This window comes from Pseudochaenichthys georgianus, chromosome 4 (assembly GCF_902827115.2).
Source record: "Pseudochaenichthys georgianus chromosome 4, fPseGeo1.2, whole genome shotgun sequence".
NCBI lineage: Eukaryota > Metazoa > Chordata > Actinopteri > Perciformes > Channichthyidae > Pseudochaenichthys > Pseudochaenichthys georgianus.
In genome coordinates this window covers 188,103-202,600 of record NC_047506.1, presented here as the reverse complement: position 1 = coordinate 202,600, position 14,498 = coordinate 188,103, and the positions used below count along the sequence as shown (strand labels likewise).

At 42.7% G+C, this 14,498-nt stretch overlaps 1 protein-coding gene across 1 annotated transcript in view; it reads right to left on the bottom strand.

Moving 5' to 3' along the window:
• The window catches only part of zbtb11 (zinc finger and BTB domain containing 11), a 24,406-nt gene extending 9,977 nt beyond the window's left edge, over nucleotides 1–14,429 (bottom strand). The window contains exons 1-3 of the mRNA XM_034081204.1: nucleotides 13,907–14,429; nucleotides 12,752–12,984; nucleotides 277–534 (exon numbers count right to left, since the gene is read on the bottom strand). Coding sequence (XP_033937095.1) covers nucleotides 277–534; nucleotides 12,752–12,984; nucleotides 13,907–14,219 — 804 coding nt within the window. The 5' untranslated portion in view covers nucleotides 14,220–14,429. The remainder of the gene's footprint in view (nucleotides 1–276; nucleotides 535–12,751; nucleotides 12,985–13,906) is intronic.
• Nucleotides 14,430–14,498: the final 69 nt, after the last annotated feature.

Here is a 14,498-nt window from a genome sequence, read left to right as displayed (position 1 = left end):
GGTAGGTAGGTAGGTAGGTAGGTAGGTAGGTAGGTAGGTAGGTACTTTATTGATTGGGAAATATCTGCGTTGCAGCAGTATAAAAATAACAAGGCAATGTACATAAGAGAAATTAAGACACTAGAAATAAACAGTCCAAAATATTTCTGAAATAGAAATAAACTGGCATTAAAAATGAAAGTGTAATGGGACTCGAACTTGCTCTCCCCTGATCCAAAGTGTCAGCGCACTATCTCACTCAGCCACAGCCTTCACAGCAACCTAATGCTTTGTTACGATACGACAAAGACAACATTTCTCACCGGACAGGTCGACCACGGCCTCGTGTGTGGAGGCGGCTCCCTTCTCGAAGAAGAGCTCGTTGAAGTATTCGCTGCAGGCGGCGAGCACGGCTTTGTGCGCTCGGTACTCGTCTCCCTCGATGAGCAGCGTGATGTCACAGAACTGGTTAGTGAGGCGCTGCTGGTTCAGTTTGTCCAGCATCGTCTGGCTGTGTTTGGGCAGGAACTGATTCACCTCGCCCTTACTGTCCACCTGGGAAACACACGCATTCAAACACCTTCAAAATCTAATCAACACAAGTCAACAATAATAACTGGTCATCGTACCCTGCCGATAAAAACGATTCCTCCGTTTCATTAGTTTCGGTACTTTAAGAATGACGGGGGAAAGTACTCCGGTGAGAAAGCGCTGTTTTGACTCTAACGGCCCGTCTACACTACAGCGTCGAAAGCTCCAAGCAGCTCCAAGCTGCCCATTCATTTTCAATGGGGTGACGTCACGTAGCCGTGCTTTTTCGCCGAACTGAATTGTGGGTAGCCGAGCGAGGCGTCTCAGGCGACCCAGGCGACCAGAAGTTGAACATTGTTCAACTTCTGGTCGCCTGGACGCCGGAGTAGCCAGCGCCAGCCAATCAAATCCCGTTTCCCAAAATCTGACAGCTGAAGCACTAGCCAATCAAACCGCGTCTAAGCTGGGAGAGATATCCCGCCGTTCATTTCTATATTTCAAAAAAAGTCGGAGGAGAAACTAACTATCGCCGTAGCGAATCACCCGGTTTTGTATGACCAGACCCTCTTCACCTCCCGGGATACAAACCGGAGGAACCAGGCATGGAGGGAGGTGGCAGAGACAGTGGGGGAAACTGGTAGGTTTTCGCCTGTTTGGGGAGTTTATATATATATTGCTCGCATAAAATCCCCGGGGTTTTTTGCTTTGTATGTCGGGGGCGGGAGATTCATGTGATTGGTTGTTGGCCGTGTTGCTTGAATAAAATCCCCAAGCTCCAGACACGCCCAGCTCCAAGCTATTTTTGGAGCTGTAGTGTGGACGCTCCGTAAGTGCCTCCCCTCTCAAGCACGCTCTAAGTCCCTCCCCTCTCAAGCACGCTCCAAGTCCCTCCCCTCTCAAGCACGCTCTAAGCCCCGCCCCTCTCAAGCACGCTCTAAGTCCCGCCCCTCTCAAGCACGCTCTAAGTCCCGCCCCTCTCAAGCACGCTCTAAGTCCCTCCCCTCTCAAGCACGCTCCAAGTCCCTCCCCTCTCAAGCACGCTCCAAGTCCCTCCCCTCTCAAGCACGCTCTAAGTCCCGCCCCTCTCAAGCACGCTCTAAGTCCCTCCCCTCTCAAGCACGCTCCAAGTCCCGCCCCTCTCAAGCACGCTCTAAGTCCCGCCCCTCTCAAGCACGCTCCAAGTCCCTCCCCTCTCAAGCACGCTCCAAGTCCCTCCCCTCTCAAGCACGCTCCAAGTCCCTCTCCTCTCAAGCACGCTCCAAGTCCCGCCCCTCTCAAGCACGCTCTAAGTCCCGCCCCTCTCAAGCACGCTCTAAGTCCCTCCCCTCTCAAGCACGCTCCAAGTCCCGCCCCTCTCAAGCACGCTCTAAGTCCCGCCCCTCTCAAGCACGCTCTAAGTCCCGCCCCTCTCAAGCACACTCTAAGTCCCTCCCCTCAAGCATGCTCTAAGTCCCTCCCCTCTCAAGCACGCTCCAAGTCCTTCCCTGAAAGATGAACATATGTGACCGTGATTTAATTGTAATACACGTTTCAAAATGATGCCGAAGTAACAACACACTGATACCGGTTAGTAAAAACCATGAATTAATGCTTTGACGAGTCTGCAGACAGACGGCAGAGAAACACCTTTTAAAATGCGTGTTTTCTGAATGGAGATCGGCTAAGCTAACGTTATATATGCTCCGACCGTCCACACTCACAACAACGGCCTACAGACATAAATAAACCAGCGACTGTATTCTCCATGACACAGGCAGTCTGTGGTTTGTACTGGTTTCACTTCTGTCTAGTTTCTGAACAGATCTGAGGAGCTGTGAGCTCTGAGTGCTAACAGCTAACGGCTGTGTTGTTTTTCTGGGGCGCTCATTGAAGATGACGTCACGGCTCCGCCAACACTGCGTTACTATAGTAACTGCCCCAGTTCCTAAACTGTAATGGAAGCGCAGCATTAAAGTGAGCCGGGCCTAATAAGGCCTAACCAAACCGAGCGAGGCCTGCAGTGGAAACGCGCCATAAGTCCCTCCCCTCTCTCGTGCACGCGCTAGCTGCCAGAGCATGTGAGAAAGCGAGAAGCATGGCTGCGAGTGGGAGTGCAACTGCCGCTGCGCCTCGGCTCGTTGACAACAAAGACGCCAGAAGCGACATTTGGAAGTGTTTGAGCGATATCTCTGACAGTGAGGTTATTTTTTGTCGGATGAATTGTGTTGAATGTCATTTCTGTCGTTTAATATACAAATCTATTTTGACAAAAAAGTAGTTTGAGATGATGCTTATTTGTATTTAATACGAATTCTTGTCATTTATTTTATTCATTGTTCTCATTGTTTAAAGGTTTGTGTTATGGTTATGATTCTACGGAGCCCCTAAAGGGACATGAAAAAAAAAAGTCAGGATAACGGGATAGTATCTCGTGCGCACGAGAAACGAATCCGTTATCCTGACTTTATTTTTTTTTGAGAAAGTTACCGATGCACCAAGGAGGAAGTGGAACACAAGACAACCATGTCATTGCAGACTGTTACGTTTACGTGGGGAAATGACAGTGCATACATTATTTGAGATATATATCGTACTTAGACTTCACTTTAAGGACATTTCGGCCAGGGGTGTGTGGTCACTCCAGGAGGCAGCGGGACGTGTAACTCAGAGAAGAGCAGCACCAGCGCTCAAAGAGCTTTTACGCACCGCCTACACTGTGTTTACCTTCATTGAACAGCTATGGGCGGACTGGGACTAAAAATCAGCCCGGGACTCGCACCCAGCCCAGCCCACGTAAACTGTCAACGGGCGGCCCACTTCGGTACCGGCCCAATGGGAATCGTCCCGAACGTCCCGATGGCCAGTCCGCCACTGGCTCTGTGTGTGTGTGTGTGTGTGTGTGTGTGTGTGTGTGTGTGTGTGTGTGTGTGTGTGTGTGTGTGTGTGTGTGTGTGTGTGTGTGTGTGTGTGGTGTGTGTGTGTGTGTGTGTGTGTGTGTGTGTGTGACAGCAGGTACTCTGAGAGTCACGGACATTAATTCATAGATCAAAGCAGACTGGTTTACAGACTCTCCTGTTTTTTGCCAATCCGGTGCTTAAACCAATAGCTCTACACCCCTGGCCGAAATGTCCATACAATTAAGTCTGACTTCAAAATATATCTCAAATAATGTATGCACTGTCATTTCCCCACGTAAACATAAAAGTCTGCAATGAAATGGTTGTCTCGTGTTCCACTTCCTCCTTGGTGCATCGGTAACTTTCTCAAAAAAAAATAAAGTCAGGATAACGGATTCGTTTTCTCGTGCGCGCGAGATACTAACCCGTTATCCTGACTTTTTTTTTTTCATGTCCCTTTAGGGGCTCCGTATGATTCCGGTGTGAAATAAAGCACAATAATTACATTTAAGACTGTTTCCCTTTTTTTAAGAAAATAATCGGAATTCTTGACTTGGTATCGAAACCAAAATGTTGCTATCGTGACGACACTAGAGCAAAGATACTAGTACACAAAAAACAAACGTATTTGGAGCATATTTTCTGCTGCTGCTGTAATTTTAACATCGTCATCTTGTTATATTTTCTTCTGATGTTCACTTTTGTTACATCACCTTCGCTCAAGATAACTTCTGTAAACTGCTTATTGACCACAGAGAACTAATGATGCCATGTTTATAATATATGACCTGCTCTATCGAAATCAGTCGCATTGACCCGAAGACACATTTTGAGTTGTATACACCGCTGGAAAGAGGAGACTCCTAGCTTTCTAATGATATCAGGATTGTTTTTGTGCTCCAAATATTAAGCAACATATGTCACATTATATAACGACCGTCACCGAGTCCTCGTTTTGAGAAAAAGGCCTTCAAAGTTTCCTCTTCTCTGGAATCCATCGATCTGATTGGTTATTAGCAAATTATCAAAATACCACGGAGGGAAGATATTTTCGTTTGGATTACTGGTCTGGGGGAAGCTCGCGAGTGTGTGTGTGTGTGTGTGTGTGTGTGTGTGTGTGTGTGTGTGTGTGTGTGTGTGTGTGTGTGTGTGTGTGTGTGTGTGTGTGTATACGTGTGTGTGTGTTTGTGTAATTTTGCGTTTGTTTCCCGGGGAAAACCCTCAGGAGAAACACCGGCTGTTGTTCTGCCCGCTGTGACGGCAAGTTACTCCGTTCTCCGCTTGTAATTATGCCGAAGCTTCAAAGCTGTATTTATCATCTGGATTTGCCCAAACAAGTTTGTTTATTTGAAATCAGATGAAAGCAAACTGTAACGGACCCTGCCGTGTTATCTATGATTACTATACGCTTACATTCATAATGTCAGCCGGAGGGAGGGAGGGCGGCGCTGCGGAAGAGCAGATTGCCTGTCGTCTTCCCTTTACAAGCTTAAAGAATGTATTTATCGTGTGAGTTTGGAAATAAAAGTTTCATATTCTGAAAGCCAAGACTTTGTTTGTTTAAAATTAAACAAAACACCCGAACCCCTGTTTTTTACGCAAATCCACGTTTATTTTGAAATGAGCCGTTGAGACTTCCGACTGATTTCGATAGAGCGGGTCACATATATGTTGTACAGGGTTCATACACTTTCTCACCAATGACTTCTCAATGACCTTTACCTCATTTTCCATGACCTGAAAATGGTTTATTTGAACACGGAACAGGAAAATACGGTCTGCATATGAAACATGTAGTGCCGATCTAAAACAAATCAAATAGTAGGCTTACTAGCTTCTACACGCTAAAGCAACTGTAGTCAGGGAGGCTGGTATGAAAAAGGTGGCAAGGACCCGACCCCTGACCCCCTGAAAGCAGCAGGTAATAATAACAGAAACGCCAAAGAGTCACATCTAATAGAAATATATAAAAGCATTTATTTTAATTGTGTAGCAGTCAGTTTATAATTCTGGCAGCACTGTTGAGCATTTTGAAAATGTATTGTCATGCCTGTGCAAGGCTTAGTCTTTCTATCTGTATAGCCACTGGTGTAAAGTAGCTAAGTTCATAAACTCAAGTACTATACGTGGGTACAATTTTGAGATACTTGTACTTTATTTAAGTATTTCAATGTTTTGCTACTTTGTTCTTCTACTCCAATACAGTTCAGAGGTACATGGTGTACTTCTACTCCTCTACAGTTCAGAGGTACATGGTGTACTTCTACTTCTCTACAGTTCAGAGGTACATGGTATACTTCTACTCCATTACAGTTCAGAGGTACATGGTGTACTTCTACTCCATTACAGTTCAGAGGTACATGGTGTACTTCTACTCACTACAGTTCAGAGGTACATGGTGTACTTCTACTCCACTACAGTTCAGAGGTACATGGTGTACTTCTACTCCTCTACAGTTCAGAGGTACATGGTGTCCTTCTACTCCACTACAGTTCAGAGGTACATGGTGTACTTCTACTCCATTACAGTTCAGAGGTACATGGTGTACTTCTACTCACTACAGTTCAGAGGTACATGGTGTACTTCTACTCCTCTACAGTTCAGAGGTACATGGTGTACTTCTACTCCATTACAGTTCAGAGGTACATGGTGTACTTCTACTCCATTACAGTTCAGAGGTACATGGTGTACTTCTACTCACTACAGTTCAGAGGTACATGGTGTACTTCTACTCCATTACAGTTCAGAGGTACATGGTGTACTTCTACTCACTACAGTTCAGAGGTACATGGTGTACTTCTACTCCTCTACAGTTCAGAGGTACATGGTGTACTTCTACTCCATTACAGTTCAGAGGTACATGGTGTACTTTTCCTCCATTACAGTTCAGAGGTACATGGTGTACTTTTCCTCCTCTACAGTTCAGAGGTACATGGTGTACTTTTCCTCCTCTACAGTTCAGAGGTACATGGTGTACTTCTACTCCACTACATGTATTTAATACCTTTACTTCACAGATCTGGATTAATGATGTGAAATCTAATCAAGTGTTGAATCAGACTTTAGTTCCACCTGGAGTAAATCCACCAGCTACCCTGCAGTCTACAAAGTACTTCAGACTAGCTGCACCTCCACCAGCTACCCTGCAGTCTACAAAGTACTTCAGACTAGCTGCACCTTCACCAGCTACCCTGCAGTCTACAAAGTACTTCAGACTAGCTGCACCTCCACCAGCTTTGAGAACACTTTCATGATCAATCATTATAAAACATATCATATATATTATTCTGAAATGGACCAATCTGCACAACGACTACTTTCACTGTCGATACTTTCACTATATTTTGATGAGAATACTTTTCTACTTTTACTTGAGGAACATTTTGAATGCAGGACCTTTACTGTAACAGTATTCCTACACTCTGGTACTTCTACTTTTACTCAAGTACAAGATCTGAGTACTTCTACTTTTACTCAAGTACAAGACCTGAGTACTTCTACTTTTACTCAAGTACAAGACCCGAGTACTTCTACTTCTATTTTTACTACAAGATCAGAGTACTTCTACTTTTACTGAAGTACAAGATCTGAGTACTTCTACTTTTACTCAAGTACAAGACCCGAGTACTTCTACTTTTACTACAAGATCAGAGTACTTCTACTTTTACTCAAGTACAAGACCTGAGTACTTCTACTTTTACTCAAGTACAAGACCCGAGTACTTCTACTTTTACTCAAGTACAAGACCCGAGTACTTCTACTTTTACTCAAGTACAACATCTGAGTACTATACTTTTATTAAGTACAAGATCTGAGTACTTCCACTTCTACTAAAGTACAAGATCTAGTACTTTTACTAAAGTACAATATCTGAGTACTTCTACTTTTAATCAAGTACAAGATCTGAGTACTTCTACTTTTACTCAAGTACAAGACCCGAGTACTTCTACTTTTACTACAAGATCAGAGTACTTCTACTTTTACTCAAGTACAAGACCTGAGTACTTCTACTTTTACTCAAGTACAAGACCCGAGTACTTCTACTTTTACTCAAGTACAAGACCCGAGTACTTCTACTTTTACTCAAGTACAACATCTGAGTACTATACTTTTATTAAGTACAAGATCTGAGTACTTCCACTTCTACTAAAGTACAAGATCTAGTACTTTTACTAAAGTACAATATCTGAGTACTTCTACTTTTAATCAAGTACAAGATCTGAGTACTTCTACTTTTACTCTAGCACAATATCTATACTTATACCACCTCTGTTTATAGCCTATGAAAAAAACTATTAGAAAACGAAGGCTAAAGCTAACGTTAGCAGATAGTGACAATGTATGCTAGCTAGCTAGCTAGCTCAACGATTCCTTAATGATATTGTGACAGAAAAACTTTTCAGTTCACATCACGCTCTGCCGCTCTGCTCTGAACACCTGAATGGCCCGTTCTAACAGCTGTTTACCAGCGGCTCAGTCTGTGCCACAGTGACTCCGCACAGTTAACGAACGCACCGTAGCTAATGAGGCTGCGGCCACACAAGGACGAAAACGGCTAAACGCATAGGATTATCATGTAATGAGTTTCAATGCTCTGCTGAGAATGAGCTTGAGCATATCTGTCTTAATGTTAGCCTGTCCCCACAGATGTCTTTCATTCTCATTGGAGTGTACAGACCACCATCTGCAAAAGCTATTTTCTTTGACAAATTACAAAAAATGCTTAGAGAATGCAGTTCTGCCAAGGAAATAATATTAATGGGTGACTTCAATGTTAACTGGGAGGACAAAGCAAGTAATAAGGCACTAGAACGGGTATCTAATCAATTTGATCTCACACAATTAATTAAGGGGCCTACTAGAATAACCACATCCTCAAAAACCCAGATTGACCTGATTTTCAGCAACAAACCTGAAAGGGTGACAAAAACCTACAATATTATCACTGGTCTGTCTGACCACAACCTAACTCTCATAGTCAGAAAGCTCACTAAATCCCACTTCCATTTGAAACCCAGTACAAAATCTTACCAATTAAGAATACCCAAGAGTGATATTGATGAATTCGACAGGGAAATTAAAAACATTAACTGGAGCCAAATGTTATCAGGTACAGATGTGGATACCAACACACATGCCCTTATGTCAACAATCCAAAATATATCAAAACGATTCCTCAGGAAAAGCTAATCTAAGGCCAAAAATAAACACACCCTCCCCTGGATTAATAGTGACATCAGGAAATCAATGAAGGAGAGAGATAATGCTCTAAAGCACTCTCTTAAGTCAAATTTAGTGACTGACAGGCTTATATTTGCGTCCTTACGAAACAGAGTTACAAAGGAAATCAGGGCAGCTAAATCCAACTTCTTTGTTAATCTCATTCATGAATCTAAGGGAAATCATAAACAAATCTGGGACTGTCTGCAGAACCTAACAGGGAAAGGACATAAAATAACAAAGCAGCTGGAGATCAGTAACAATGGAACCTTATGTAAGGGGCCAGCAGCTATTTTTAATAACCATTTTATTGATTCTGTGAGGCTGACTATAAACAGTCCCCAAATTGTTCAAATACATTCATCACCTATTGATTATACACAGCCAGTCTTCTCCCTGACAGAGACTTCTGAATCCAAAGTTAATTCTATAATTTCTTCTTTAAACAATTCCAAATCAAAAGACACTTTTGGACTGGATTCTCTGTTTCTAAAGAAACATGCTACTACCCTCACAGGGACAATTACCAAAATAATTAACACCTCTTTTAGGGAGGGAACATTCCCAAAAGACTGGAAGTTAGCCATTGTTGTGCCAGTCCACAAAACCGGGGACACAACTGATGCAAACAACTATAGGCCCATCAGTGTTTGACCCGTCATGTCTAAGATCTCTGAGAAATGTGTAGCTGAGCAATTGACTGGACATCTTAACAGTAGTCCTTTCACACTACACCCCATGCAATTCGGCTTCCGAACCAATCATTCCACTGAGACCGCAAATTGTTTCCTTGTGGAAAATATTAAATTAAAAATGGACAAAGGAGGCATTGTTGGAGCAATCTTCTTAGATCTTAAGAAAGCTTTTGATACAGTCAATCATCAAGTACTCATTCACAAAATGTCCTATTTTAATTTCTCACCCAGTGCAATAGACTGGATGAGCTCCTATCTGTCAGACAGAGTTCAGTGTGTAAGGGTAAGTGGCGAGACATCACCACCCCTGAGGAATGAACTGGGTGTACCCCAGGGATCTATCCTGGGCCCAATACTATTCAGCCTTTATATAAATGACTTGCCCTCAGTGTGCACTGGATGTGAGGTGCAAATGTACACTGATGACACTGTCATTTATGTCCATGCAAAAACCAAGGCCCAAGCTGCGGCCAAATTAAATGATGCAATGGTTCATGTAAATCAATGGCTTACTGACTCTCAGCTATATCTGAATGTTAAGAAGACAGTCTGTATGTTTTTTAGCAAGACCAACACTGTATCACACTGTGAACCCAAGGTCTATGTGTCTGGGGAGGTCATTCAAACAGTTACACATTTCAAATATCTAGGCATTATCCTTGACACTACTTTATCCTTCAATAAACAAGTGAGAAAGGTAATGCAAATAACTAAATACAATCTAGCACATTTTAGATATATAAGGAACTGTTTGACAACACCTGTTGCAAAACTATATATGACTGCCATGATCCTTCCCCACCTAACATACTGTATGACCAGCTGGACCCAGGCGAATAGCACAACATTAAGGCCTATCCTGTCACTTCACAAGCAAGCTCTCAAAGTTTTTGACAAAAAACCAAAGCTATACCACCATTGCAAAATCCTGGACAAACATAACCTGCTCAGCTGGGAAAATATATTAAAACACACTGATGCATGTCTCATTTTTAAAATTCTAAACGGCAAGGCACCCCCAGCACTCTGCACTTTTATACAACAGAAAAATTCAAACAGTAGAACCACAAGGTCTGCCCTAAGAGGGACTGTGTAGTCCCTCTTAGGTCCAGTTCCTTTGGCAAACACTGTTTCTCTGTGAGGGCATCTACACTCTGGAACACAATACCAATACAGATCAGGAATAACACCTCTTATCATACATTTAACCACAATCATAAGAACTGGCTTTTAAACAATCAAAAATGTGAACACTGAATCAAGGTATGATGATATTTCATCTGTTTGCATGTTTGTTTGTTCCTCTCTATTGTTGTACTACTGTTCCTATTTATTGTTGTACTGCTATTTATTTATTCTTGTACTGCTATTTATTTATTTATTGGTGTACTGATGTTTATTTATTCTTGTACTGCTATTTATTTATTGGTGTACTGATGTTGTCTGCTGTACTCTATTTAATTATGTTTTTATTTTCTAGTCTTGTTGTGGTCAGTTAACATCTTGCCAAGGACAACAGTTGAAAATTAGCCTGCTGGCTAATACTGGCTCATTTACAGCAATGTGAATTAATGTGCACTGTCCTTTAAATAAAATAAACAAACGCAAACGCAATCACAAACAAGCTTCCGTCCACACGCAATAGTTATCCGGATAGTGTCTGCCCACACGAGACCGCTCCGTTTAGCTCCAACCGCTGGAGAAGCTGCAGTACATATGCAGGAGCCTGTAGGTGGCGCTGTAACTTCCTCCACAAAAGCAGCGAAGAAGAAGGTTGTCATGGTTGCCCTTCTGTTTATTCTCCGCGGTGGGGGCCGAGGGAACCGGGCAGAGTTTTTCGCCAGTCAACGTGTATTAAAGTTTAAATCTTCCGGACACAATTATAAAAGTGCCGGTCAAAGGTCTTCTTTGTTATTTATTGAGCTTTAAAACAAATGAATAACGACTCTATATAATATAATGATAAAATACACGGAGCCTCTCTTTTTCCTCCCTCTCTTCGGACAGCGTCAGTGTCTGTCTCATGCAGCAGCTGGTCCAGTAATGAGTGACCCGGCCGACAGTAAAATAAACATATTTATAACTAGTTTAGGGAGTTTGAGAGGTAATTAAAATAGCTAAGGGTGATGATCTGACTTGAAGTGTGTGTTTTGCTGCAGCGGGAGGAGCTGCAGGTGAGCAGAGCTGCGTGTCTCCGTCCTGTCAGATTAGACTTCACTCGCGAGAGAAAGATAAATAATCTGAATTCAGGGTGCAGTTTACTTTGACGCGGGGGTGAGCAGCAGAGGTGGGGAGAGGCGGGGCTATTGCCTCATCATTATTGCTGCACAAACAACTGTAGCATGGTCAATAGCGTCCGGAGCACGATAGCAACTCTGCGATCCGCCATTGTTGTTGTTGTTGGTGGCGAAACACTTCAGCAATGGCGCGGGGTAAGCGGAGGTGAGCAGAAGAGGTGGGGAGATGCGGGGCTATTGCGCAATCACTATCAGTGATCTGAAAATGTTCGGATAGCGCGCACACACGGAGCCGTTTGACCCCCCAGAGAGGTGCCAGTTGGTATGCCTTTCTATCCACCTTGGGACCCGTTATCGTTTCCTCAGTCGTTTAGTGCCGCATTCGGTCGTCCTCGTGTGGCCGAACGGTCTATATGACACTAAACAGTAACGCAAACGACCGAATTCGTCCTCGTGGGGCCGCAGCCTGAAGCTGACCCTCATACCGGAGCAGCAGAGTTCAGCCGACAGGCAGGAAGACTCGAGCACACAGCTCGCGCTTCATATATTAAAAAATAACACCATGCGCGGCATGATGGCAGATTATTTCGGCGATTAGATAAAATGTAAATTATATTTGACGCAACTTTACTTTTCCAGGGCCTGGAATTTGCATTTTGAATTTCCATGACTTTTCAATGACCGTACGAACCCTGGTTGTATCATCATCACTGGTCATCAATACATCTTTTGATTCCACATATCTAAATAGTAATATGTAACTATAGTATTTATTCTAATTTAAACTCTTTAATTTTACATTTTTTCCCCCTTATTCTGATTTATATGTATTTATTTTCTTTCTCCTGTAACGTACTTGCACCATATATGTCTAATGCACTATTTTAAGTATTTTTCTTGTTGTGTTGAGTATAATGTGTTGCATTGTGAGAGAAGCCTGATAGTAATATGAAAATAAAACCTTGAATATTTGACTGACATGCCTGAGTTATTATGTTGGTTTTTACGGATCCATCAGTCGATTTATGAAGAAAACTAATATTATTTTAACCACATTGTCATACCATTTGACACAGTTAGCTCATGTTGCTTCTAAACCAAGCTCAATTTGAAAAAAGGCTACATTTATTTAGCTTTCATTTTTATTATTTAACAAGATCCCATCTTTATAATTATCTGGACTTAAACAAAAAGGTAAATATGTGAAGCTTACAAAGACGAGTTCGTGTTTGGCCGTGGCTTTGCGTCTCAGTTGACTAGATGGGTCAGCGAAGACTAAGCCATCTCCCTCTTCTTCCTCCTCTTCCTCCTCATCGTTAGCGTTGGCGGTCGTTCTGCGCCGCGCCGGTCGGGCGAAAAGTCGATTTCCAGTGCCGTCATCCGAGCTGCGTCTGTTGAGACACTCGGGACACTCTCTGATGACGTCCTTCACCTGCTTCAGAATACCTGAGAGAACAGAGATATAGGAGGGGTCATCCACGGCCAAACAAACCCGGGATGTATTTACATGTGAGGCACTGCGGCTAGTTTTGTTTAAACATGTTAATAAATAATACCCATTCCTATTTATTTGTGTAAGTTCCATTATTATCTGGCAACGTGACAACCGTATATTGAACATTTACACGTATTGTGTTCCTCACTTCTCCACCAGTAGCACAAAATAGTCTCAACAATACTTATTCATATATATTTTTCTTTTAAGTGCTTATCTCTTTTCCTTCATGCAATGATTTTGGATGATGAAATAGTTTCCAATACATTTTATTCCTAAAGAAACACCAAAAACAACTTTATTTTAGGATTTTCATTTTAACAAACACACTCGGCACATGACTTGAGCAGCTCAGCACAATTATATTCTTATTTAGGTATAAAAATCTATAATAAATATAATTTTATGAGCCTTTTATTGTAAGACAAGATGAGATAAGGTGGACCTGTATTGATCCCCATAGGGAAATGCAGGTGTTATAGCAGCAACTGAAGAGATAACTACAGGGATAATAAGAATACACATATACAAGAATAAGAATAAACATGTAGTAACCGTATGAATAGAAATAATAAAAAACATATGATATATATATATATATATGTGCCAGTGAAATGTGTATGTGCATATAGTGCAAATATTAATATTCAGTGCAGGTTATTGTGGATTTTAATATAATGCCAATCAAACTACTTTGTTAATAAACAAATTTTAAAAAGTTCCAAAATAAACACTTAAATTATCCGCTAGATGGAGACAGCGAGTAACTATGTGACTGTGTCGTGTGGCGTATATTTACATTAATAAAACCTCATGTTAACACCAGTTTTACAAGCAGATTTAACCGCATTTAAGTGGCTATTTCTTCCTCACCTCTCCACCAGTACTTCTGTGAGATGAAGTCCCAGGTGAGCTGCTGGTTCAGGTGTTCCCCGCCCTCAGAGGCAACATGCTCCGCGGTGATGAGCTCCCTCCTCCGATCGTCCTGCAGCACCACCTCCAGCTCCGTGAAGTCATTCTGTCCCTTTAGCCGCCTCTGGTAGAACAAAGTCCCGCTGCGGACCACGTAGCATGTCGCTGCTTTGCGGATCTTTCTCTTGGTGTTCCCGGGGGTCCCTGCCGCGTAGGGCTCCCTCTCATCGGTCAGATAGCGGATGATGGCCCGGTAGCTCTCTTCGCTCGACATGTCGTAACCAGACACCAGCGCTTGTTACACTCAAATCCGGGGGTTCTTCCGCCCACCTCGGCTTGTAAAATTGTGATTTGATTTTTTAGATAGTAGATAACGGGAAATATTAACGCTGGGATTAAATTTCACATTGTTTTCTTTAAAACGGAACTGCAGTTCTCGATCGTCAGGGTGGACTTGCTGCCCGAACAGACAAAATGGCTGCTGCACAACCGGATGTTGCGTGAGTGGTGTGGCGGAAGCAGGTTATGAATGTCTTCCGCCACAAGATGGCGC